A 24,643-nucleotide genomic window follows, 5' to 3' on the forward strand; every position below is an offset into this window, starting at 1 on the left:
ATTTGATGACCTAAAATGTAAATATGACTTACCTAAATCCCAATTCTGGAGATATATACAACTACGTCATTTATTGCAACAGACTTTTGGATCACACCCTCCAAGGTCAGCGGAGGAATTGAATAGAGTTCTTAAGGTGTTGGGAGGGGGTCATGAAACAGCTAAATATTATAAGATGGTAACGGAATATGGAGAAGATGGAGGTATCTCAGCACTTAGATTGGCCTGGGAGAGAGATTTGGGGGCATCTTTTGATGAACAGAACTGGGCTAAGATATGTGGCAACTCCCAAATGATGTCAAGAGACCTGAGGGTGAGGCTCATTCAATTTAAAATACTACATCGATTTTATTGGACACCAAGCAGGCTTTTTAGACTTGGCCTAAATGATGCAGCTACCTGCTGGAAATGTGGTAGGGAGGAAGGTACACTGGTACATGTGTTATGGTCATGCCCCATGATCAGTCAGTATTGGAGGAAGATTCATAGTTACATTGTCAATGTTATCAAAAGGCAATATGTGCTCTGTCCAAAACTTTATATTTTAGGGGACTGTACAGTTCTGTCTTGTCTTCCACAATCACTGAAATATTGGACACAGACTGTTATCATGACTGGCCGACAGATCATCCTCAGGAATTGGAAGAAACCTGGAGAACCTTCTTTTCAGGACTGGATGACTGAAGTGGGCAGAACTGCTGCTTATGAAAGAATGTCATATAGGATGCTGGACAGAACTGAAAAATATTGTCTAAAGTGGGATATGTACCTCGATTATATCCGGATGGCACAGTAAAGATCAGGCAGACGCGCAAAGATGTGGGTTGAGATGCAAGCCACCTCTGAGAGTGATTGACCCGTCAGGAGTAGGGGTGGGTGGGGGGTGGGATTTAGGGTGTTGATGGTTTGTACATTTGTTAACATATTGTGTATGTTGATTCTAATATCAGAAAATAAAAATTGCAAGTCAAAAAAAAAAAAAAAACACCCTCTGAAACCTAAATAACATTTGAAATCAACGTCCCAAAATGTTTTCTAAAGTCTTCTAAAGTCTCGTCAGAGATAAATGAAACATTTGACAGCTCAAACTGATTGGTTTTAACTGTAAATCTTTCCTTGCATGTTGCCTGATGAGACGTCTTAATGGGTTAAGCAGAGACTCTCCTGACATTCCCTCACAGTTCTCTGAAGCACTTTCACGTCTACGCCGCTTTAATAGAAGTTTCATGACCCCTTTAAAAAGACCTCTGAAGACGCTCCGTGTCTCCAGCTCGGTTTTTCCATCCAGCAGAGCTCCGGCCTGCTTCGTACAGGAGACGACCCGCAGTACGTGAGGACAGTCTGAGTGAACTGACTGACCCGGGATGTCGGTCCAAGCCACTGACCCGCACCGTGGATTACATAAAACACCCAGCATGCTCTGCTCTGACGGGCTTTGTTAATGGAAAGTCCACAGGTTGTGAAGCAAACGGACACTTTCTGCTCTCACTTGACCTCATTTCATGTGAAAGGAGAGCGAGGTGAGGAGATGGAAACTCAAAGTGGATGAAGAGGTATTAAAGTTGAAGGGCAGAGAAAATGAGATCACCTGAAAGAAGAGGATGATGTTCCAGATGAGTCCCAGGATGATGGAGGAGTTTCCATCGGCGACGTCAGAGGCGTCGATACTGACCAGCTTCACCTAAACACACACGAGAGTTCACAGGCTGGGTTAATCATGCAGACAGTTAGCAAGGACCAGCCTTCACGCTGCGGCACTCACGTTTCTCTCCTCCAGGAAAGACAGGACCTTGGCGATGTTGTTGAGTCGGAAAATCCGGTGGGAGGACTTCTTGAACCCGTGGAGCTGTAAAATCATTCAGAATGAGAAAAGCATGAGTGACGAGTACAGAGAGATTTACTCCAAACCACCAGGGTGAAAAAAGTCTGACCAGCTTGCAGCCGGAGAGCTCCTCCAGCAGGGCCATGAGGATGTGTCCATCCTGGATGTCCCGGAAGAGGTCGTGCACTTCAATGGGGGGGTCACACTGAAACAAGGGACAGAAGGAGGACGCATCAGCAACAATCGCGTTACATTTAGAGGAAATGACGTCACACATATACAGTTTAGAGCTGCTCAAAAGCATGTCTGTGTGTGTATGTGAAGCTCTCGCTGTGCCGTGCATCCCTAACGTCAGGGACACCAACGTTCACGCCGTCGTGGAAGCAATATGAATGTACGAAGCAGGAGGTAGAGTCGGGTTGTCATTCAACAGGAAGGTCGAGGGTTCGATCCCCAGCTCCTGCAGCCACATGTCCGATGTGTCCTTGGGCAAGACACTCAACGCTCCAGTTGTTTTGTCAGCGGCGTGTGAATGTGTGTGAAGTGCTTCACACAGCAGCCTCTACCATCGGGGGGGGGGGGGGTCGGAGTGACGAGCAGAAGTCTGAAGACTAAAACACAACGTTACAAGCCTGAGTCTATTTACCGAAGACGTGATGACGGCGGAGCAGTCTGGAAAGGGATTTCATTTGCTGCCCTGGTCGATTCCACAGGTGAAAGTTTAAGGTTGATTTTGTGAATCTCTTCGGAGGATTTATCTTAAAGTGAGAGCCGCTTACATTAAATCAGCTGCCTTTGGTTTTTTTTTTTATTTCATGGAGTGAAATTTGAGTTGACAGAAGAGTGAACGTTGTAATGTGATGTTTTAAAGTGCAGGTCGGTCAGTTCACCACAGTCTGAGCCCTGTTATCACAACACGTCATTACAGCAGGAGGAATCTGTGAGACCTGTCTGAACACGGACAACAATGCATGCTGGGAGAGGTGGAGGTGGGGGGGGGGGGGGAGATGAAGTGACTGGAACTTTCCAAGATGACTGAAGACAAATGTGTGATTGTCAATTAGTGGGTCAGAGATTTGACGCGAGGCCAAACAGTGAGTAAGAGAAGAGAGGCTCATTGTGTGCGAGAAAACAAAAGATCTGATCAGCGTTCAGCCGCTCGACTCGCCCTGACTCGCCCCCAGCTCACCACTCAAACCGGAGAGAGAGAGAGAGAGAGAGAGGAAGGACAAACAGAAAGACGGCACGACTGAGTCAACAGTGATGTAAGGCCGTGTTTACACAGACAGGTGCTCTGCAAACATGACGCTCTGATGCATCCACGCACTGAAGTGAACCGAGTATGTTGATTCAAGGAGCAGAGCATGAAGAAATAAAACAACGAGTGGTTGTTTTCAATCCGCTTTAGGATGAACTGGGAGTGCAGCTTTTCAGCCTCTTGTGGTCAAAAGTAGTATTACAACAACAAGCACTTAAAATGTGTCAAATAAGCAGGTTTCAATTTTTATTGTTCACCATCAAATATTCGACTGTTTCCTATAAAGTGTTGATCCAAAACTCCTCAGGCAGGACATATAACCTTCCTAATGATATCAATGAGGTTTATTTTCAAGCCTCAGTATTTGAAGATGTGATCCTCTGTTTGTTCACGCCCTCTCCTTTGACTTGTTTGCGACCTGTTTGCTCCTCTTGTATCGTCTTTCTTTACAGTTTTAATCTGTTTTAACGGCTCTCCGATGACTCCACGGAGGACGGACTCATCTTCCAATCAGCTAACAGGGAGGTGTTGAGAGGAAAACGACCACCTCGGGGGTGAGTAGATCTGTAACACGACCGCTGTTCTCTCAAGTTAACCCTTTCCAGCCCAGTCAAACTTTACAGCTCCACAGAGCCACACCTCTAATCCTCAGAGGCTGCGGCGTGGTTTATGTGCAGCACACGTCTCAGCTGCCTTCGGTCTGCGGTGGAGACCGGGCTTCAGGGCGGAGTGACAATAAAAAGACAAAAAAAACGTGTCACTCTGCTCAGTTAGTAAAGGAGAGCTGAGGGAGCAGTAATAACTGCGTGTGGAAACCATGATTACTGCTCCTGCTGTTTGGGTGTTTCCTGCAGCCACGACAGTATCAACAGACCTTTTCCAAATGCAGGTTCATCCATCTGGTGAAGGTTCTCTTCTGCACCACTTCTCTTTCAACTGCAACACAAAAAGACAGAAAAAAAAGGACGTCAGACGACAGGAAACTGAAGTCAGGGTCATCGAGACAAAAGGAGCGAGCGAGGCATGAATCACCTCTCGCCACAGGCAAGGAGCGAAGACACGGCATCATGGGAACACAGAATAAATAAACATCCTGACGTACAAATCATTTCTGAAGCAGCATCATAGATACTTTAAGGATTGACTGGAAGTGAAATGAAAGAGAGGACATGTCAGCACATTGAACAGAACGCTGCCATTCAGCTGCACTGATCTGCTTCACTCAACACACAGGAGCTTTAACACCCACTCAGGGGAGCTGGTCTCAATAAATAAGACATAAGTCAAATAGCCATAAATAATTTAATCTGGAACGTGATGCTTTAAGACACTCTTTTGGCAGCAAAAACTTAAATCATGCTAATGTTAGTAAATCATGGTCCCATTTGAGACAAGTAGAGCGTAAAGCAAGCAGAGCAAACTTTAAGGAAGGTCTTCCCAAACTTTCCAGGCTGCGACCCTCAAGCTAACAGAGCTCGGGACTGGAGACGCCAACATGCTAACAATGCAGCAGCCAGTATGTCCTCCTTCTAACTTTAGATTCTGCTCCTGAATGCTCTGGATTTGATTGGACCAGAGAAGGTAGGCGGGGCTTTGAAGGCCGTTTTGGACGCCCCTGGGTTTGCCAGATATGAGAGCAGTTATCAGGTCAACAGGTGTTGCAGCGATGGAAGCGGGCAGTGGAACTGCTTCAGATAGAAGTGATTGTACCCGAGCTAAAAAGCCTCTGCATGTTTCTAATAAGCTCCAGCAGCAGAAAGCTGCTCAAACTAGGATCAATGTTGGAGATGCTTTTGAGACATGGAGAGAGGTTAGAACGCAGAAAGCTTTACAGAGCCATGCAGAGCTGGCTAAACACTGAAGCTACAGTGTCCTCCACATGCAGAGCTGGCTAAACACTGAAGCTACAGTGTCCACTACATGCAGAGCTGGCTAAACACTGAAGCTACAGTGTCCACCACATGCAGAGCTGGCTAAACACTGAAGCTACAGTGTCCTCCACATGCAGAGCTGGCTAAACACTGAAGCTACAGTGTCCACTACATGCAGAGCTGGCTAAACACTGAAGCTACAGTGTCCACCACATGCAGAGCTGGCTAAACACTGAAGCTACAGTGTCCACCACATGCAGAGCTGGCTAAACACTGAAGCTACAGTGTCCACTACATGCAGAGCTGGCTAAACACTGAAGCTACAGTGTCCACCACATGCAGAGCTGGCTAAACACTGAAGCTACAGTGTCCACCACATGCAGAGCTGGCTAAACACTGAAGCTACAGTGTCCACCACATGCAGAGCTGGCTAAACACTGAAGCTACAGTGTCCACCACATGCAGAGCTGGCTAAACACTGAAGCTACAGTGTCCACTACATGCAGAGCTGGCTAAACACTGAAGCTACAGTGTCCACCACATGCAGAGCTGGCTAAACACTGAAGCTACAGTGTCCACCACATGCAGAGCTGGCTAAACACTGAAGCTACAGTGTGCACCACATGCTGACCTGTGTGAACATCCACTCTAGAGAGGAGGGGGGGGGGTTCTTGGAAGTTTTTCACAATAATGGGATCTTTTACATCATTTAAATTTGTGTTTTTTGAAGACATCTCGCTGCGACCCCGCCCAGGAGGTCCTAACTGTTTTAGGGCGTGGCCATCTTATTTTTGTTGTACAAGAATGAAAGTGTAGTAATGCATATCCAATGTGTTGTCCTATTGTGATCACTAACGGCTGCAAAAACATGACAACATCCTGCTGGATGCTAAAAGTGGTTTGAAAACAGAAGTGAACAAACTAAAGATGACATCATCGAGGGTTTGTCCTCTCTTATTGGTTCTCACAGGTTTAAATCGTGTTTAACTGCCGTCTGTTTACAGTCGACTTCCTGTGCTTTGGTTCTCGACTGAATCTGTTGCACCTCCAGGGTGCAGAGAGCAAACACATGGGGGCAGGGATGGCAACGAGAGAGGGTGGGGCGAGGAACTCTGCTGCCATGGTAACGCCTCCAGAGTCAGCTGTTATTCATCTTAATGTCCTGTACGGCTCACTGGAGCTAACTCATGCCGAGGGTAATGAGAGCTTCGGCTGCAGGAGGATATTGATTTCTTCTTCCTCCGGTCAGGAGAATATTATGATGGCTTCACTGATCCTGACGGAGACACAGTTAGCCGTAGAACGGTGGCATGAGGAGGACTGGGCCAATGATTGGTTAACACGCCTCATTCAGCAGCGGGCCCTGCTTGGTGCTTTCTGACAGAAAAATGCATCAAACACAAGGAAATTCTCCGCCTGTTCTCAGAGAAGGCAAGGGTTTGTATTCAAGAGGCGTATGAGGAGACTTTAACGCATGAATCTTTGTCAGAGCAGAAACAGAGGAGGGAGGGAGGTGAGCGAGAGAGAGAGAGGAAGAGCCTGACAGAGCCTGAAGCCAAATGAGCGACGAGATGAAGAGTATGTTTGGAAATAAAAATAACTACAAACTAAAGGAACACGATCCAACCAACAGTTTGTGACGAAGAGAAGATGACTCAATCCTTATTACATCATCAAGCGTTCATGCAACATATCTGCAAACACACCGACAATAAGCAACAAGTCCACACCGCCCCATTCTGAGCACACAGTCTGCATGCACATAAGCACACGATCACAGATCAGCTCCTTTAACCTCTGCTACGCTAAGCTAACGCGTAGAGGAACCTTAAAAGGCTCGACTCAGGCATCTTCATGTGAGGTTTGTACCCTGCTCTATTCCACCAAACGTCACAGATGTTTGAGCTCTCATGAACATGTTCACAGACTCGAGTCGGAAACGCGGCCAAAGCTTTTTTTTTTTGTATCTGATCCCGACCTAAACTCGGTGTGATTTCATTTGGAAAAACTCCTCCCAGGGTGACGATGTTCAGAAACTTAGTGTGAGGCGTTTATGTGCTTTGGGTTATGAACGTCACGCAGCGCACCAGATCCTCCTCCGTTTAACTCTACTGTGCAACGCTGTCATTGTTTACATGCATGCTAAGGCTAACCAGCTTACAGACACATGTTGCTCTCCCTGCATGTTGACGAGCAGAGGAACTCCTCTGACCCAAACCCGGGCAAAAATGCCCACCGACATGTGGACAAAGTCCAAGACTGCATCTGCAGCCACTGTTCAGTGTTTAATCCTCTGATAAGTTTCAATTCGGTTTTCATTTTTCAAACGGTAAGAGCACGGAGAGGAAGGCCTGACTGTAACAGCACGCTCTCAGCTCGACCACCACAGCAGAGCGACTGCATTACATGAACACACGCTTTAATAACTAATAATAAATCACGACCAGCCCTTACAATACGCTTCATTCATAAGCAAACAGGTGACGTCTACCGGAGCAGGACCGGAAACTGTGAGCTAATCTTTCATTAAAGTGTCAAACACTCTCTGAAACAGGAACCAGAGCTCCACGTTGGACGCTTCACCTGGAAAAATGACATCAGCTGAAAAAAAGGGACACAAAGGACTCCTTCTAAAGTCACACAGAGTCAGATGACACATGATAAAATCACTAAAGAGGTGTTTCTACCGTAATCAGGGAAACCAAACCGAAACAGGCTAGTGAAACACGCTGCAGGATTTGTGATCATTAGTTTTGAAAGCTGCACACAGAAGGACAGACGTGAGAGAGGGGGAGTTTGTTCTGCTGTTTGATCATTTCTGCGGAGGCCAAGCAGCATGAAGAGAGGAGTCCTAAAGATGTCTCTGCATGTGCCGCCTCGTTAGCCTGCTTCTCAGCTGATCACACGTGGATCCTGCAGAGATTCAGAAACACGAGTCTGTTCAGCAAACGGCAGAAGAAACGCTGACCAATGCACACACACACAAATAATGATGCATGGAGAAAAAAAGTGCAGAACAAAAGAAACTTCTTTAAACACAATCGCAGGTGCAAGTGTCAGATGTGCATATTCATCTGCTTTCAACATCCAAAACACGTTTCTTCATCACAATAACTTTTTGCGACGTGTGTTTAAGGTGAATGTCCTGATCAGAAGGAGATCATTGTGGAGCTGCTGTTTGTTGCTCTAAGGTGCAGTTAGTTATCGTTTCCTGAAGGTAGCAAGGTGTCACCTTGTGCACCTGATTACACCTCATTATGACACCCACACCCTGAGCACACAGACGGCTGCTGGGATATTTATTACTGCTCACAGTAGTAAGCATCACTTGTTGCACTTACACTGTGTGTCAGGTGATCGATGGGACCCGTGGTTTTTAATTCAGCTTGTTCAAATATGAACCGGCTCCTTGTTGTGTACTCTGAAAGGTTTTTAAAAACCAGCGTCAGGAGCAGGAAGTGACCAAGAAGAACTGTCACTCGTCAACAACACAACGCCTCCTCTTTGTGTCTTTATTCTTTACTCGACTGAACATCTGACTGCTGCCTCCGAAGAGTTCCTCAAAACATTTCTCAAATATAAAACCGAGTTCTCATTCCGCTAACTTTGTCAAAAATATTCAATCCTTCTTCTGAGGACGGCACGTTTAAAAACGATTCCATTTTTTGTTCCTTCAGAAAAGTTGAGAGAAAGGATTGAACCGTGGGCCGTCCACTCTGAAGGTCTTACAGTACGCTTCTGAACAAGGAGCACGCACACCGACCTCCAAACTACCGGCGCCACCTCCTTCATACGTTTGTTGAATCAGTGTCGTTTCCTCTTGATAAGATTGAGAACATATTGAAGTTTAGATTTCTGTTATTGTGACCCCGGTCTGTAGCTGCCTGCAGAACAAAGACCATCCATCTTTATTTATACATCTTCTTTGGGCCAAGTGAACAAGGTCATGGAGCAGAGAGACGAATGTGCTGTCGCTCTGCCGTGACTGATGACCAACAGAGAGACTCATAGAATCACAACACGTAGAGAAGGATGCAACGCGAGAATCAGAGTCAGGAGGGATGAAGCCAATATTCTTAACCTGGCGGTGAACGTGTTCATGTCTGCTGTAAAAACAGGCTCTTTTGAACGGGTGTGTATGTGACTCCTGTTGCTTCTGCAGCCAGCCTCTAGTGGACACTCGATGTACTGCGCTTCTGCGTCTTCATTTTCAACCCCGGAGGTTTTTTTTCTTGATTATTGTTATTATTTGAATCTCACCGCTTCATAACAAGTGTTCAATCTCGAGGTGCTTTCCAGAAGAGGAGGTAAAAGAGGGGACACGTCAAACAGAGACACGTCCACATAATGACCGTGTGTCTGCGTGCAGGGCCGCCCCGGCCTTTATGTGAGTCCTGACTGGAATGTCTTAATGGGGCTCCCCTCACCATGACGACCGCCCGCGAGCCCTTTTTCACTCATTAAGCTTCCACTCTTCATATCTGGGACCGAGCCAAGATCTGACGAGAGGAGGGGCCAGACCAGGACCAGGACCAGGCCTTTCTGATGTCTGCAGGCTCTGATCCAGGTTTTAGTGTTTCTGGTTCAGACCGGAGCAGAGAGAAAAGAAAAGGTTCTCACTTTGCTTCTTCTTAGATGATCAGAATAGTTGTGTGTTTATTTGACTTGCTTGTATTTATTGTTGTTTTTAATGACGTGATTTTATGTTTTATTTCCCTCTTTTATGGCTCTGAAGCTGTGAGCGATCCCGTTTCAAAGCATGCCGCCCCTCAACCTCTGTCATCATCTCTTATTGCTTCAGTCTCTGCAGTGGATTTAATGTGCACAAATAAGTCATGAAGTAATAATGAAATAACTGATGATGGGTTGAGTTGTTCCTAAATACAATGTGAGCCAATCACGTCAGCAGCTCGACAAAAACAATCACTCAGTGTGTGTTCAATGGTGTGTGTGTGTGTGTCATACCGTCACTAAGCGACTTCATTAATTACAAGACAAGACGCTCAGCGGGCGCCATCGATTGACCAATCACACGATGACTTTACATTGTGGTGATAAATCAACGGCATGTGATGAAAAGCAAAGAGTCGGAGAAATAGTTTCTAGTGGTGGTTTCATCCTTTCCAACAACTTAAAGGAGCAGTATGTAACTCTGACACCTAGTGTTTAAAATGGGTACTGCAGAGTGAATTTTAAACATTGCCGAGAGCTCATCACTTCTATTAGAGCTTTTATGTCGAACACGCACAAGTTACTTGAATCCAGACACACAGAGCTCAAGTCAGCCTCAAAGACACGACGCATGTTTTGTTTTATTTCTGCTTTCAGTGGAGAAGCCTAAACCCAGTCCTGTCCTGTCATTCAGCTTCCCTCGGTGCCAATTAGAGCCACGAAGACGATTTCTCCCACTCAGTAAAAAACAGGAAGAAAAAAACGAACGCCTACAGATGTTCTGGAGCCGCCCACACACACACACACACACACACACACACACACACCTCGCATTCACTTTGAACACAGACTCAGGAGATGAAAGTCCCAGACGGACTGAACAAAAAAAAAACCCTAAACATGCTCTGTGAATGTTCGTCTGCACGTCGCTCTCATCACACGGAGAGGGTCTGAACAGTCCCTGAGCTAAGGATGATAAAGAACACAGGAGAGCTGTCGGGATGAAATATTCATGCGGCGGCAGCGACGGGGGCTTCCCTGCACACTGCAGCGCTGCATCATGCAGGAGGTTACATAACGGCACAGTTCACCGAGAGGCTCGTCTTCTCTGAATCATCATCTCACCTGTTTGTCTTCACTGATTCACATCCAGGAGGCCGAAACAACATGGCACACGCTGAGAGCTCATCACTGTTACACGCCATCGTCACATTTAAGTAAGAACACGTTTCACTGTCACACAAACTGTATAAAGTGTGATTTCCTCTTTGTATGGATTTCTGATGAAGCGTTCATGCTGCTCCTCCTTCAGAGCTCTGTGAGTGAATTCACTCCTTGTTTTAGTATTTCTGATAAGAAGTCATGTCTGTCTAACCTCAGATACGCTCTGCCTATTAAGTTACACTTTCATACGTGTCGTACGTAAGTGCGTCATTCAAAGTCCTTCAACATGATTATTAGACAGATGAGAGGTCAAGACGAAACGTTTGAGCGTCGTCTGTTGGTCAAGGTTGATCGTTTGAAAGAGGATCATTAAATCTACACGCTCGATGTATTTGGATCAATTGTTCCAGAAACATTACAATCAACACGATATAAAGACCTCATAATGCAAACAATGCAGAGACATTTGAAGATTCAAGTTTAGAACCGAGGGTCAAAAGCTGCTCCCACTTGTCACCACAGGGGGCGCCACTGAGAACAACATGAGATTTTTGTAATTCTTAGCTCTTTTGGAAGAGATGGTTTGATTGGACAATTTCTCACAAACAAAAAATACATATATGACTGTAACGTGTCGTGACTCTAAAATCAGAAAACACTCATGCTAAACGGACTCGAGCTTGTATTTTTGTTTTTTAGTCTTCTGATTACTCGGAGTGTTTTCACACTGCAGGTCACACCAACACACTGATGGCAGAGGCTGCTGAGTGAAGTGACCATTAGAAGTAACTCCTCCTTTTCTTGCCCAAGGACACATCAGGCATGTAGCTGCAGGAGCTGGGGCTCGAACCCCCGACCGCCCCACAGGAAGCCTCTTTATGGTCATCCAGAGTGCTTCCTTCTGCCTCTTTCAAACGAGTTCAGCTCATGTTTGGTGTTCGTCTCGTGACTCGCATCATAACTACGTGTTTTATGAGAAACATTTAAAGTTTTTAATGTGATTGCAATAAAAGGTGAAAGATAAGATGAGAGGCAGTCAGCGTTTACACACGGGGCTTATCTGTCTCCTGCTCGGGTCTCATGACCGCCTGAGTGTTACGTCATCACTGAAACCACGAGGCGGGATAATGAGCAGGTAGGATGTCCACACTGTCCCGTCCTGTCTGTGCTTCAGTGACGAGACACGATTTACATTCAGCAGGAGGAAGGAGATCCAAAACCATGACAACGCTAATACTCCCATAGCGTCACATCATTTCTAAGAGTTATTCAACATGTTTCTGTCGTTCTTCATCCACCTCAATCATTTCTATATTTACAAACTGCAGTTTTTTTAAATGGAGTTTTTTGAAACTACAAAAACAGGATATATAAATATATAAAAAAAAGACTTCACTGATGATACCTGATTTTAAAACTTTACCTTTTTAAAAATCTAACAAGTAATACCTGTTTTGAAAAACAGAAGTCCATGTGTCCCTGTGTCCAACCGAGCATTTCTTTTTTTCTGAGCGCTACAATCTTTTAGAAATGTTTCCGATGGGGAGAAAGGGTCTCGTGTCTTTTTTCCCCCCCGAGCCCTCTGAATATTCTGTGCAGCCAATCTGAGCAGAAAATCGTACAACTTTTCAAAAGACAGCAATATTGTTTAGATTAGTTTATCAGATTCTGGGAAAAAAAAACAAAAAAAAACGATGCCGTCACAAACACCAGGCGGTCTGCAGACAGAAGCCAGCGCCTGGTGCTGAAGCAGCGTCAACATCGACTGTTTTTTTTGGGGGTATGATTAAACACGATGAGAGTGTCTAAAACCTGTGTGGTTTGTTTTGTGTGTAATCAACATCTGGTTCGTAAACATCAGCAGCTCAGCTCCGCATGTTGCTCTCACGCCTGCTAACTCTCCCGTACACGCTCGACCACTGCTCATCTGCTGCGTCTCTTCTGCAGCCAGAGCAGATCACTGCAGACCATCCCAACCATCTCCTTTGAGTTACGTAACAGGAACATGTTTGTTTAAGTGATGGTCAGTGTCCGGAGGAGAGTCCTCGTCCTCGGGTCGTTGCCCCCTAACCTCACAGAACACCAACAGGGACAGTACGCTGTGTCTCCTTCAGAGAGGACGAGTCCTTCAGTCGAGCTGGAAGCACTTAGATTAAAGATCTACAAACTGAGAGCTCCTCTGTGCACACAAACATCATCCTTTTAACGCCTACCAGCGATGAGGGGGTTCAGCACAAACAAGCCGAAGGTTTATCAGAAGAGAAGAGCTCCTCTGTGCAGGTTTAAGGACAGCATTATGTAAGGATGGAGTGGGTTTCATTAGTGTGGGAGGAAAACCTTCCTCATCAGCTTCAAACACTTTAAAGACATCTCCATGGAGGCGTCAGAAACAGTGACGCTGCCTGAGGAGGAGCTCGGGCTCTCAGTCCGACTCGTGTCAGCCGTGTCAGGCTGAGTGACGACACAGAGGCTGCTGCAGACGTGGATGTCTCCGCTCATGAGGGGTGAAGATGTCATCAAATCTATTCACACGTTTCCTGCACCAGAAGAGGGTCCAGCAGCTGGAGTCCCGCGGGCGCTTGATGTTGTCAGAGCTGTGTTTACAGGCCCTGCAGGCCGAGCTCCTGCCACAGTATGTTCTCAGATCATGATAGAAAACACCGGAGCAGAAGTTTATAACACCGACTCGTCGCACTAAACCGCCCCAGAATGCAATGCAGCTCTCTGATTAGCCAATGGCCGAGCTCGTCAACTCGACGTCAAACCTGATGTCAGATTTGATAAAAATGACTACAGCTCAGTTTTCACCGAGCAGTTCGGATCGGTTCGGATCGGTACGGCGCGCATTTTGCAGTGTTTCCATACACTGATGCCGGGAAAGATTCCCAAATAACCGATCCATACCGTCCAACTTTTTATTTTTTTTTTTATTTTATTTTTTTTTAAATCTAGCGGCTATCGGCATCCGGCTTCCACGCCGCCTACCAATTACGGGCACGGGTGGCTGTGGAAACACAAACGGGATCGGGCTTTATCGAACCAAACTGTACCGCTTCGTAGCGGACTGCTGTGTGGAAACTGTCACTCAGAGTTTTGTACGTTGTTAAAGGAACACTAGTGGTCGGGTTCCCGTGCAGTGTGCAGTATATGACATGTCAGCGTGCGGTTGGCTGTTCATACTTTCTAAAGTATCTTTGGTTGAAGCAGGTTTCCCCCTCAGGCCACCAGGAGAGAGTCAAAGCCATCGTATCGACTGTCTCATCTAAATATATGCGCTCTTTTCTGGCTCTAATAAAAAGCACAGTGATAGTCTCTGAACCAGCAGGTGTCTTTAAGGTGAGTACTTCCTCTTCTCACTCTCAGCCTGTGCTGAAAAACGTGATATCCAGCAGTCGTGACAGGAGAAGGTCACCTGTTTTTTTCTTTCTTCAGCCACACAGGTGTTCACAGAAAAACATGAACTCCACGTTTAATACCTGCGGATGATGTCTTTGTTTCAACAGCCTTCCACCTTGTGTGATTTCATCCTGAGAAGAAGGGTGCATGCGTGATTACCGGGCTGACGTGTGTTTAAAGTGAGGGCAGAATAAAAAAGACCTCCTGAGCCCTTCACAACACGGCAGACGGAGAGACAACACAGAGGGATTAGAGCAGATCAGATCAGAGAGAGCGCTCCCGTCTGAGAGCTCAACACGACTCACGCCGTCTGATGTCATCCCCGCAATAAACACGGCGAACATTCCAGCAGATTACAGCGACCTGCAGCCGTGTTCAAGCCGAGATCAGGGGAGGAAGATTTAACAGATCAGGACGAAGATCAACTGAACACAAGTCAAGAGTTTAGAAAGCAGGGCTGCGTTTGGATAGAAAATAAAAGTGTTTGAAACAGAGCGCTGTGTGTGCTGCTCCACGCTTCGAATGAGAGGAGAAAACCATGAACGTATTTCTGACTGTGAGGGAAAACAAAGTGAAACATAAGGAGCGAGAGAGTCACGTTGAAGTGCTGGGAGAAAACTGGAAAACAATCCCTGGTGGGTGTGTTAGTCATTTTCTTCTGTACCTGCTGAGTGAACATCCCTGGAGGGGGGGGGGGGGGGGGGGGCGACCTGAGAGCATCATCAACAGCTCTCTGTCTCTGTTAACCCTTTAAAGGCAGCTATACGTTTCACAGTTAGCGTTAGCATCAAGCACCTTCTGTGTCCGAGCTGTGGAGCCACCTGCACCTCGTAAAAAAACAAAAACAAAAACAGCCTTAACCACCGATCACAAAACAGAGCGCCAACCCCGAGCTTACGTAACCCACGAGGAGGTTTATCTCACAATATAACCAGTGACCTTATAAAAAGAGAGGCGGAGGTATTTTTAGAGGGGGAAGTGGGCATTGTGTGAGAAAAGGAGCGCTCCTCAGACCGGTCTCTGAACGCATCACAGCTAATTACTGTGTCAAGACAGACGAGACGACACGAGAGGAATCTGTCACCAAGGAAATCACACTCAACAAAACCTGGAGGATGGTTGGTCGATGTCACAAGAGCTTCTCGCTTCTGCTACAAATGTGATTTCTTTACTCCGACTATACAAACTGTTGTGACTGAGGCATGCTTTAAGCAGCTCTGAGACTGGTTCATACTGGTTGAAGAGGAAGAGAATATGCGACCTTTGGCCCCATTCAGCTCCATCTTTAATGAGTTGGAGGTTGGTCACTTCTCGTCTGTGATGTCAGCTCACATCGGAGGCCTTTGTGTGTGCATGTAACCCTTCATCTCCTCCCCCACACAGACCAGCAGCTTATTCATCACCTGTGTGTGTTCATCATGTGAACTGTCAGCCCACACATCTGCACACCTCCTCACACACACTTTATTACCTTTAGCTTTTCACTTCCCTTAAAGAAGAGAGAGGAGGACCTTACTGGATCTCAGATGAAGATGCACACCACACGTTTAACGTTTTTAACCACACGTATGCACCGACAGCCTGCTGCGTCCTGCCTTTATGTGTACACGCTGTGTTACTCAAAGATTCCTCTAGAGGGAGCAGCACATAAATCAAAACAGGGGAGATTCTGCATTAGCCTGGTGGAAGGTAAACAAACATGGCGCCCCTTGAGGAGGTTAATAAAGGTTATTCTGAGATCAGGGCAGAAAACGTTCATCTCTGCTGTCTCTGACATCGTCACAACCCGACGCTGCTCCTCGTGGTTCAACCAAGAACCCAAACACCCTGCAGGATGACCAGGCTTCAGGTGCACGTTTACCCAGCTCTTTGTTTTCTTTAATTCAATCCCTTTAAATCTTTTCAAAATGGATCTGGTAGATCAGGAGTAATCCATCCTCCATTGACCATGAAGATCTGCTCCATCCAAAGAGGTGAAACCAGCGACTGTCAAAGTCTGTCTTTGACCCATTTATTAAAATTAACCAGGAAGCTCTCCGGCTCTTTTGACCTCAATCTTCTGCTAATGAAGCAGAAATGGAGCCGTGGATGTGAGGCGGAGAGAGACTCTCTGAACGAGTCCTCGGTGGACTGAAAGCTCAGCAGAGACGAGCAGCAGCTGCTTTGTTTAAGCAAATTCATTTCACATGCAAAGTCAGGAACTCTGCTGCAGCGCTGCTTTTATGAAAACCTCTCTTTTACAGGCAACCCGTCTGTACAGCGTCACAGCCGACCCTTAAAGAACATCCTGTCATCAGTTTGTCATGAAGTCATCAAATGAAGAGAAGATTGTCTGATTATTAGTCTTTAAGTTCAACGTTTGGTAAATGTGACCCGACGTTCACTTCCTGAAAGCTGAGTGACTGTCTTTAACGTGATGTTTCCGATTCCCTCTGACAGACTAAACAAACCAGTTCAGACTGGTTAGTTAGGACTTGTCCCCTCCTAACTGGGCCAGTAAAGAGCTTCTGTAATGGTTCCAATGGTTTGTGAAGAGTAGCAGTACGTGCAGCAGAATCTGCCCACTGTGCAATCTGTGAGCACGTGTGTGTGTGTGTGTGTGTGTGTGTGTGTGTGTGTGTGTTTGTAAGTTTTCACAGATTCTGCAGCTCCTTGGTAGAATTGAGCGGGGGGGGGGGGGGGGGGGGGGTTCAGTGTTTCTAGAAGCTTTGCTGCAGAAACAACTGAAGGAGGAAATTCAAAAGGGATGAGGACAGAGAAGGACCTTTGTATGTCCCCCCCCCCCCCCCACACACACACCCCTCCAGAACAGTTTGTAAAGGCTGCGTCTCCTGGAGGTGGAAGGACCGGGCGCACGTTCAAGAACGCCACACTGTGCCCGATGTGAGCAGCCGAGACGAGCCGTCACTGACAGACAGTCTGGATCAGACTGGGGGGGGACGGGGAGGGGTGGGGGCTTTGTTTGGCCTGTCTGAACTCTGCCTGGCACACTGCAGGTCGTGCTCAGCACGGTGTTCTTCACACGTCTTTCTGGAGATTAACAACTTGGCCTTTTTCTGTTTATTCCAGGCTGACAGAGGTGAAGCTCTCAGTCTGAGCTGCACGTCGTTCATCACAAGGCGGCGCAATCAAGTCAGAGACATCGTTCCACCTCTGACTCATCCTGCACACATTTATGTGAAAAACTTTCTCTAGAACGAGACAGAAAAACGACCTCCATAAAATCATCTGAATACAACTTATTTTATTATCAAAGCTGACTGGAAGCGGTGCAGATGGCCTAGCGGTAAGGTCGCCCCACATGTACTTAAGCAATAATCATCCAATCACGTCAAGGCAAAAAGTCTCAAAAAAAAAACAAGAATCTGGTTCTGCAGACGTTGTGATAACCAAATAAACACCTGACATCACGTACCGCCGTCCTCCTTCATGCAGCACGCTCCTCCCATCGCCACCTCAGCGGCGAGGAAGTGTGTAAAAACAGGAAGTCGAGGAATACAAGGAAGAAGTCCTTCCTGCATGGAATCCTGTCTGCTCTTTTATAAAGCTCTGAGGTAACATGATGATCAATAATGATCGACATCAGCTACGTTATCAATTTAAAGGCTGCTCTGTTGTTCCACTGTGTGCCGTTAATGTACCTCACACATCCAGCTGAGAGTGGGCAGAACTTTTAATGATTGACACTTCAGGGTCACACGGTCTGTGCCGTTATCACAAAATAACACCTGTGGCTGTTTGGACCAGGTCAGAAGCTGTTCTGTTCTAAGTTTACACTCAGATTCTTCTGGAAATAGAAGCTTTGTTGAACTTGGCTCGCGCTCCGTAAACGTTTTGTTCACATCTCAGACGAGCTGTTACCAAGAGACGGCCCAAACACAGTCCAGACCCGGGAGCGTCTCCGGTTTATCCGTCTACACGGACTCTTGATCCTCGGGTCCGTTTGTTTCTGTATGTAAACACCTCAATCCGCACAACCGGCTTCGGGCTCTGAGCGCACGCCACAGGTCCCGTGCAGGACTCTGATCTGAAAGTCAAACAGTAGAAACACCAAGAGGAGAAGCGGGATGGAAATGTGCACAGCTGGCGTGCACACAGTCTGCTGCTTCGCTCCTGGGCGAGCGGCGTCACTCGACGGCGCCTTGTTTAAATCAACTGCACAGTGTGGTGATGGTGAAAACTGCAGACGTGTGCTCGTGCACTGTTGGCTAACGGGGGGGGGGGGGGGGGGGGGGCTCATTGAGAAGAGATGGATTCTGTTAATAAACTGGTTCTGGTTCCTGTGCTTGTTCTGGTCCAGTTTAAAGGGGACCAGAGTCAACATCAACCCGTCTGAAGTCGGAAAGTGTCTCTGAGGCAGCCAACGCCGAGAAGTGTTCCAGAACATTCTCCCCGTGCGTCACACACGACGGTCCGCTTGTTGTTGTACCAGTGTGAACACACACATCTGAACTTCATGTGCAAGCTCAACAGATAACACACTCAAAAAGTGCTGAAATAACCTTGATGACATCATCAATCAATAATCAATAATAATCAACCAGTTTTATATCCAATAAGTCCTGATTGAACCTGCAGGAAAGAACAGCAGCTCTGTTCTGTTCACTGCACGCTGAGAGAAACCTGCATGAGGTGGGAGGCAGCGTGTGTGTGTGTGTGTGTGTGTGTGTGTGTGTGTGTGTGTGTGTGTGTGTGTGTGTGTGTGTGTGTGTGAGCTGTGTGGGCAGTGTGATGTGGGAAAGTTGCTCTCAGGGACTGGCTGCTGTAACGCAGAGGGAGCTCTCTGCTCTCGTCTCATCGCGTGTTATGCAACACACCTCGGGGCCGTCGGTTTGAGAGCGCACGCCGCTCACCGAGCTTTCATACACAGAACCACAGCGTCATCAGACGGCTCCGGCTCGGGCTTGGGCTCGTCCCCCCCCCCCCCCGAGTGTCACAGACGATAAGGACGAAAGGCACCGACCCTTCTGCAGCGTTTCCACAGGCTGAGGTCACAGGGAAAGCTTCAGGCAGTGAGCATGCAGAGAGAAGCTGCAGCCCTCTCATTAGAGCACAGAGCCCTGCAGAGACTCCAGCAGGCTGCTGCAGTCACTTTATCACCGTCTCATTGGCTGGAAACACACTGGCTCACATTAACTCAGGCCAATCCAGTGCAGACTGGAGAGTGTTGGTTTTTACAACACCATCATTACTCAAACTGTGTCAATAGAAATCCACGTTGGGATTGTTTTTTTACGAAGTAGATAAGTGATGAGTCAGACGCTCTTTAAGAGTGAGTGGACACAGGACGCGACATCATGGAGGGGGAGGAGCCAACGACAGAAACCAATCACACAATCGATGTCAGCAGCTTTCTAACAGACGGCGCCTTGCAGGACATTTCCACCCGTGTGTGTGTGTGTGTGTGTGTGTGTGTGTGTGTGTGTGTGTGTGTGTGTGTGTGTGTTTTTAAAACGACCGACGCCCGAGATTGTTTTGTGATTCAAAGTTTTCCGTTTCCAGGGCAACGGCTGCTCTGCAGGTGTAATGAGAGCCACACAGTCCACTGCAATCACCTCCTGTGTTGTTCTTGAACATGAAGACGAGCAGACGGAGACGGAGTTCAGTTTGAACGACATCGCACCTCCACGTTTCATTTGTTGTCGGGTTATTATTATTGTTTGGAGTCCAAAACGATGTGGAGAGAGTTTTCAAAATGTCGACGACCATCGTCGGGCTTCATAATAAGAACGCCTCTTCGGGGACCAATGGGTGACGTCACAGAGACCACATCCATCTATCGTTTTAAACCTCAGTGATTCTGCAACCTGCAACTTCTGAGGCATGGTAAAAAGTGTGACGTTCATCATACAGGTGTGTTTTCTGCTGGTCACATTGAGCTCTGCAGACCTTATTGGAAACACTTCATCATGGCATTGTGACGTTAAAACCGTCTGTCTTCTTGCCGACACATAAAAGCCAGCGGTGGTTTGAGGGTGCGAGCCGAGGAGAGCTGGTTGATCTGTGTTCAAGCTGAACAAAGCTTTCATTCTCACCACGGCTCATTAAGTCAATTACTTCCACTTTAGAGAGCAATTGTTTAGTCTGCTCCTCTAATCTTTCCAAAAGCTGCGTTTGGCACTGGCAACGCTTCAAACTGTAATACAGGATCCACAGGTTCACTCCAGTTCAAGAGGAAAAGTCAAGACACTGTGCGCCTCCTAAAATGTATCTAAAACGTGTTTTCTGTATCGCTGCAGAAAAGACCTTTCATGTTTCTGCTTGATTAAAGGAGCAGTCTGTAACTCTGACTCCTACTGTTTAAAATGGGAACTGCAGCCAAAATTACATTACAGAGAGCTGTCTGGCTCCGCCCCCTCCTCTCTAGAGTGGATGCTCACGCAGGTCAGCATGTGGTGGACACTGTAGCTTCAGTGTTTAGCCAGCTCTGCATGTGGTGGACACTGTAGCTTCAGTGTTTAGCCAGCTCTGCATGTGGTGGACACTGTAGCTTCAGTGTTTAGCCAGCTCTGCATGTGGTGGACACTGTAGCTTCAGTGTTTAGCCAGCTCTGCATGTGGTGAACACTGTAGCTTCAGTGTTTAGCCAGCTCTGCATGTGGTGAACACTGTAGCTTCAGTGTTTAGCCAGCTCTGCATGTGGTGGACACTGTAGCTTCAGTGTTTAGCCAGCTCTGCATGTGGTGGACACTGTAGCTTCAGTGTTTAGCCAGCTCTGCATGTGGTGGACACTGTAGCTTCAGTGTTTAGCCAGCTCTGCATGGGTCTGTAAAGCTTTCTGCGTTCTAACCTCTCTCCATGTTTCATCTCCAACATTGATCCTAGTTTGAGCAGCTTTCTGCTGCTGGAGCTTATTAGAAACATGCAGAGGCTTTTTAGCTCGGGTACAATCACTTCTATCTGAAGCAGTTCCACTGCCCGCTTCCATCGCTGCAGCACCTGTTCACCTGATAACTGCTCTCATATCTGGCAAACCCAGGGGCGTCCAAAACGGCCTTCAAAGCCCCGCCTACCTTCTCTGGTCCAATCAGATCCAGAGCATTCAGGAGCAGAATCTAAAGTTAGAAGGAGGACATACTGGCTGCTGCATTGATGTCAGAGAAGCTTCAACACAGGATGTTTCCTTCATGATCACACAGGAAGAGAGCGTCATCATTTCAGTCAGTAAATATCTCACTGATTGGTTCTTTAACCTTCCGTGCAAAAAGGAATAACTTGAGTCCAGTGAAAACACCTGAGGAAATCCTCCTCCTCCTGGTGTCAGATTTACAGAAAAGCCAATTGTGGACTTTGAGTTTTGATAGAAGGAAAGAAGAAAGCAGGGGGGATTATACCAGAAACAGTGAACAGTGAACACGGGGATCATCCTGCTTCTCTGTCAGTCTTACAGGAAGAAATACACTGGAGAGGCAGAGAACAATTTGTACGCCCACAGCAGCAGAGCGATGCAGCGCTGTAGCAACGTGGGCTGTTAGTGAGGAGACTGTCAGCGAGCATCGGGACATCGCAGAGACTCAACCATCGGGCAAAACACAGCCGAGATCTGGGCCCATGTTTGAAGAACAATGTTTGCATCATTTTTTTTTTTTTTTTTTGGTGCACCGTCTCCTGTTTCTCATGTTTAATAATGAAAACAAGTCAGAGTTTGATACTAACAGCTTCTCTAAACCAGCAGCTAGGTTTTACTGGATTAAATTATTCTGTCAGCAGGTGTCGATGTCATGCATCCCTGAGAACTCAAACACCCATCCGTTAGCTAAAGCAACATCTCCTCTTCTCTGCAGATAGTTTAGGGGAGTTGTGGAGGAATGTGAGGTTTACAACTGAAGGCATTAGGAAACTAAAAAAAGGGTTTTTGTCCCCTTGCAGACTTTACCCAGAGTTAGAGTTTCTTTTTAAAAGGTTTGTTTCCTTTTTCTTTGATTAGAATCAAAAGGGGGCAGCAGCACTATCAGAAATGATCCTCTCATTACGTCTGTTTTTAAAGGAAACCCAAGTGGCATTATGGGAAATGTAGGATCAATAAAGATGAACCCAGTTTGTTTCTGCTGCTCAGCTGATGACCATTCATGTTTCGACTGTGTCTTCAGATAAAAGTAAAAACACTTGTAGTTGTTGTTGAGGTGAAATCCACTTTGACAACAAACCGAGCTGAACTCAACCAGCCAATCACAGCGTGAGGAGGACCTGGACGTGAGTCTGAAGTCAGGAGGACGTGTTCAAAAGTCTGAGCTGGGCTCTCACAACGTTGACTTTCTTCTGAGGCCGCTCTGACCTGACAGGTTTCCCCAAAGGTACATGAACACATAAAAAGGTGTCAATCCTTCTTTAGTTTAAGATGACAGGAGGACTGAAGGGTCTGTGTGAAGCCCTGCAGCAGGACAGGATCTTATGGAGCTGCTGCATGATGGACAGCAGGCAGTCAGCCGTCCAAGTGTCTCATTCTGTCCTCCAAGCGGCCACAAAGAAGCCACAGAAACTTCATGAAACATCAGTTGCGTTTTCTTTATCTGTGATTTTTCATCTCCCTGCAAGTCTCTCTTTTCACTTTCACTTTTCACTCTCTGGTCCTTTAATCTCATCTGTCTGATAATAAATGAATTAAATATATCGTCCAACAAATCCACTAATGAATAAAGTTTAAATGAGCTGCTCAGCCTTCGTCCTGCTCTCACAGCAACACTCCTGCAGCCTGCAGCTCGTTTTAAACAGCAAAGGAGCAGACTCTTTGTTTTTACGCATGAAGCAGCACATAGGCATGAAGCTGCCTCCAGACAACAGGCGCAGAGTTTCATGAGTTCACCTCCAGAGTTTACCCAGAGTGGAGGAAACACAGATCGATGTTTGAGAGCTCGGTGTGGAAAGTTTGGGGCTGCAGAGAAATCTGCTCAATCAAAGTTGTGAAATCAGAAAGTGAAGGCAGAAGTGCTCTCAGCACTCACGGAGTCCTGCGTGGAGGTTGTGCATGCGTGTCCAGGCCACTCACCGCACCACACTCTTCTCAAACAGCGGAGAGAATCAGAGGAGAAGCGGGATGCTCTTACCTTGGAGGTTCTGCACCCGCATGTCGCTGATCTGTCCGATAAATTCCTCCCTTTCGAACCAGTCATCCCACTCGTGTCCGGCCATCCTGAGCCGCGGAGAGTGCAGGAGTCCCGGGCAGGATCACTCAGAGAGCTCCCCCCCCCTGGTTGGAGGAGGAGGAGGAGAAGCGGCTCTGCAGCAGCGGGCAGGCGGGCAGTCTATTGTCCGTCCGGCCGACTTAGAGCCATGCAAGCCGGGAACACGGAGATCACTCACCGACCAGTCATCTCTCTCTGCGGTTCACCGGGCTCTTACACCGGGACTCTGTGCCCGGACAGCGGAGGGAAAGATGGAGCTCCGAGGGGACAGCCCGGAGAGATTTGCGTAGAGCGGGGAGGAAGGAGCTGCAGCACCTGGTTGGTGTTTCCGAGAGGTGGGATGGAGCTGATCCAGAGCCCGCCCGCCCACTTCTCTCTCTCTCTCTCTCTCTCTCTCTCTCTATTCTTTGTTTTTGCTTTTTGATCTGTTATTGAGTTATTTATTTGCACAACAATCTGTAACCATGGTAACAATTAAAATGTATGTTCTCTCTCTCTCTCTCTCTCTCACACACACACACACACACACACACTTAATCCCCACTCTTGTCACCAGCAGGGACACAATACGTGAAAGAAGCAGTAGGCAGAAACATGATGAAGTCTTTTTAACTACATTTATTCAGTTTTTATAAACCCTGAAGCCTCTTCTTAATTAAAAATGTAAAAACTTAAGCCCCCAAAAAGTAAAGAAAATGTTCCACAAATCAAGTGGGACTTCGGGGGCTTCATAGTTCACCAAATACTTCAAAAGTTTTTAATCACCATTAACCACCATATCATTTAAAAGGACTGGTTTCAGATAACTACAGTATAGCCTATTTATTTATTTATGAAACCATTTTAGAGAAATGTCCCTAAGAGGACACATCCTTACATTTAAAGCTCACGTTTGATATCTGGAGCAAATACACACAATCATTGTAACAGGACAACAGAGAAGCCTGTGTATAACGCATAATGTGTCCTCTATAGGCTTCCATATAGGTGTGAACATTACGTGGGGTGTTTTTTTTTTTTTTTTTTACACCTGGTGTAAAACAATCAGCTAATTTGATTCTGAATCTTTTGGCTAAGTAAGTTAACATAAGTTTTAATTGTTACCATGGTTACAGATTGTTGTCAATAACAGATCCAAAAAAAAAAAGAATACAAATTAGAATCAAATAATCCGGATTTATGTCCCAGTTGGAGATTAACTGCACATCAAAAACAGGATGAAAACATAATAAATTATGTTATAAACAAGTTTGACCTACATGTAAAAGGATCACTTTGCTCATAAAAACCACTGATACTGCATCAGGGTTTGATTTAAAAAAAAAAAGAAAACACGACGT

General features: G+C 46.6%; 1 protein-coding gene across 1 annotated transcript in view; it reads right to left on the reverse strand.

Annotated features, from left to right (window-relative positions):
* clmna (calmin a) overlaps nucleotides 1–23,473 on the reverse strand; it is a 37,474-nt gene extending 14,001 nt beyond the window's left edge. The window contains exons 1-5 of the mRNA XM_079370503.1: nucleotides 23,226–23,473; nucleotides 3,955–4,016; nucleotides 1,932–2,027; nucleotides 1,763–1,846; nucleotides 1,589–1,681 (exon numbers count right to left, since the gene is read on the reverse strand). Of these exons, the coding sequence (XP_079226629.1) occupies nucleotides 1,589–1,681; nucleotides 1,763–1,846; nucleotides 1,932–2,027; nucleotides 3,955–4,016; nucleotides 23,226–23,310 (420 nt within the window). The 5' untranslated portion in view covers nucleotides 23,311–23,473. The remainder of the gene's footprint in view (nucleotides 1–1,588; nucleotides 1,682–1,762; nucleotides 1,847–1,931; nucleotides 2,028–3,954; nucleotides 4,017–23,225) is intronic.
* Between the last annotated feature and the right edge of the window lie 1,170 nt (nucleotides 23,474–24,643).

Source organism: Symphodus melops (genome assembly GCF_947650265.1).
Source record: "Symphodus melops genome assembly, chromosome: 19".
In the NCBI taxonomy this organism is placed as follows: domain Eukaryota; kingdom Metazoa; phylum Chordata; class Actinopteri; order Labriformes; family Labridae; genus Symphodus; species Symphodus melops.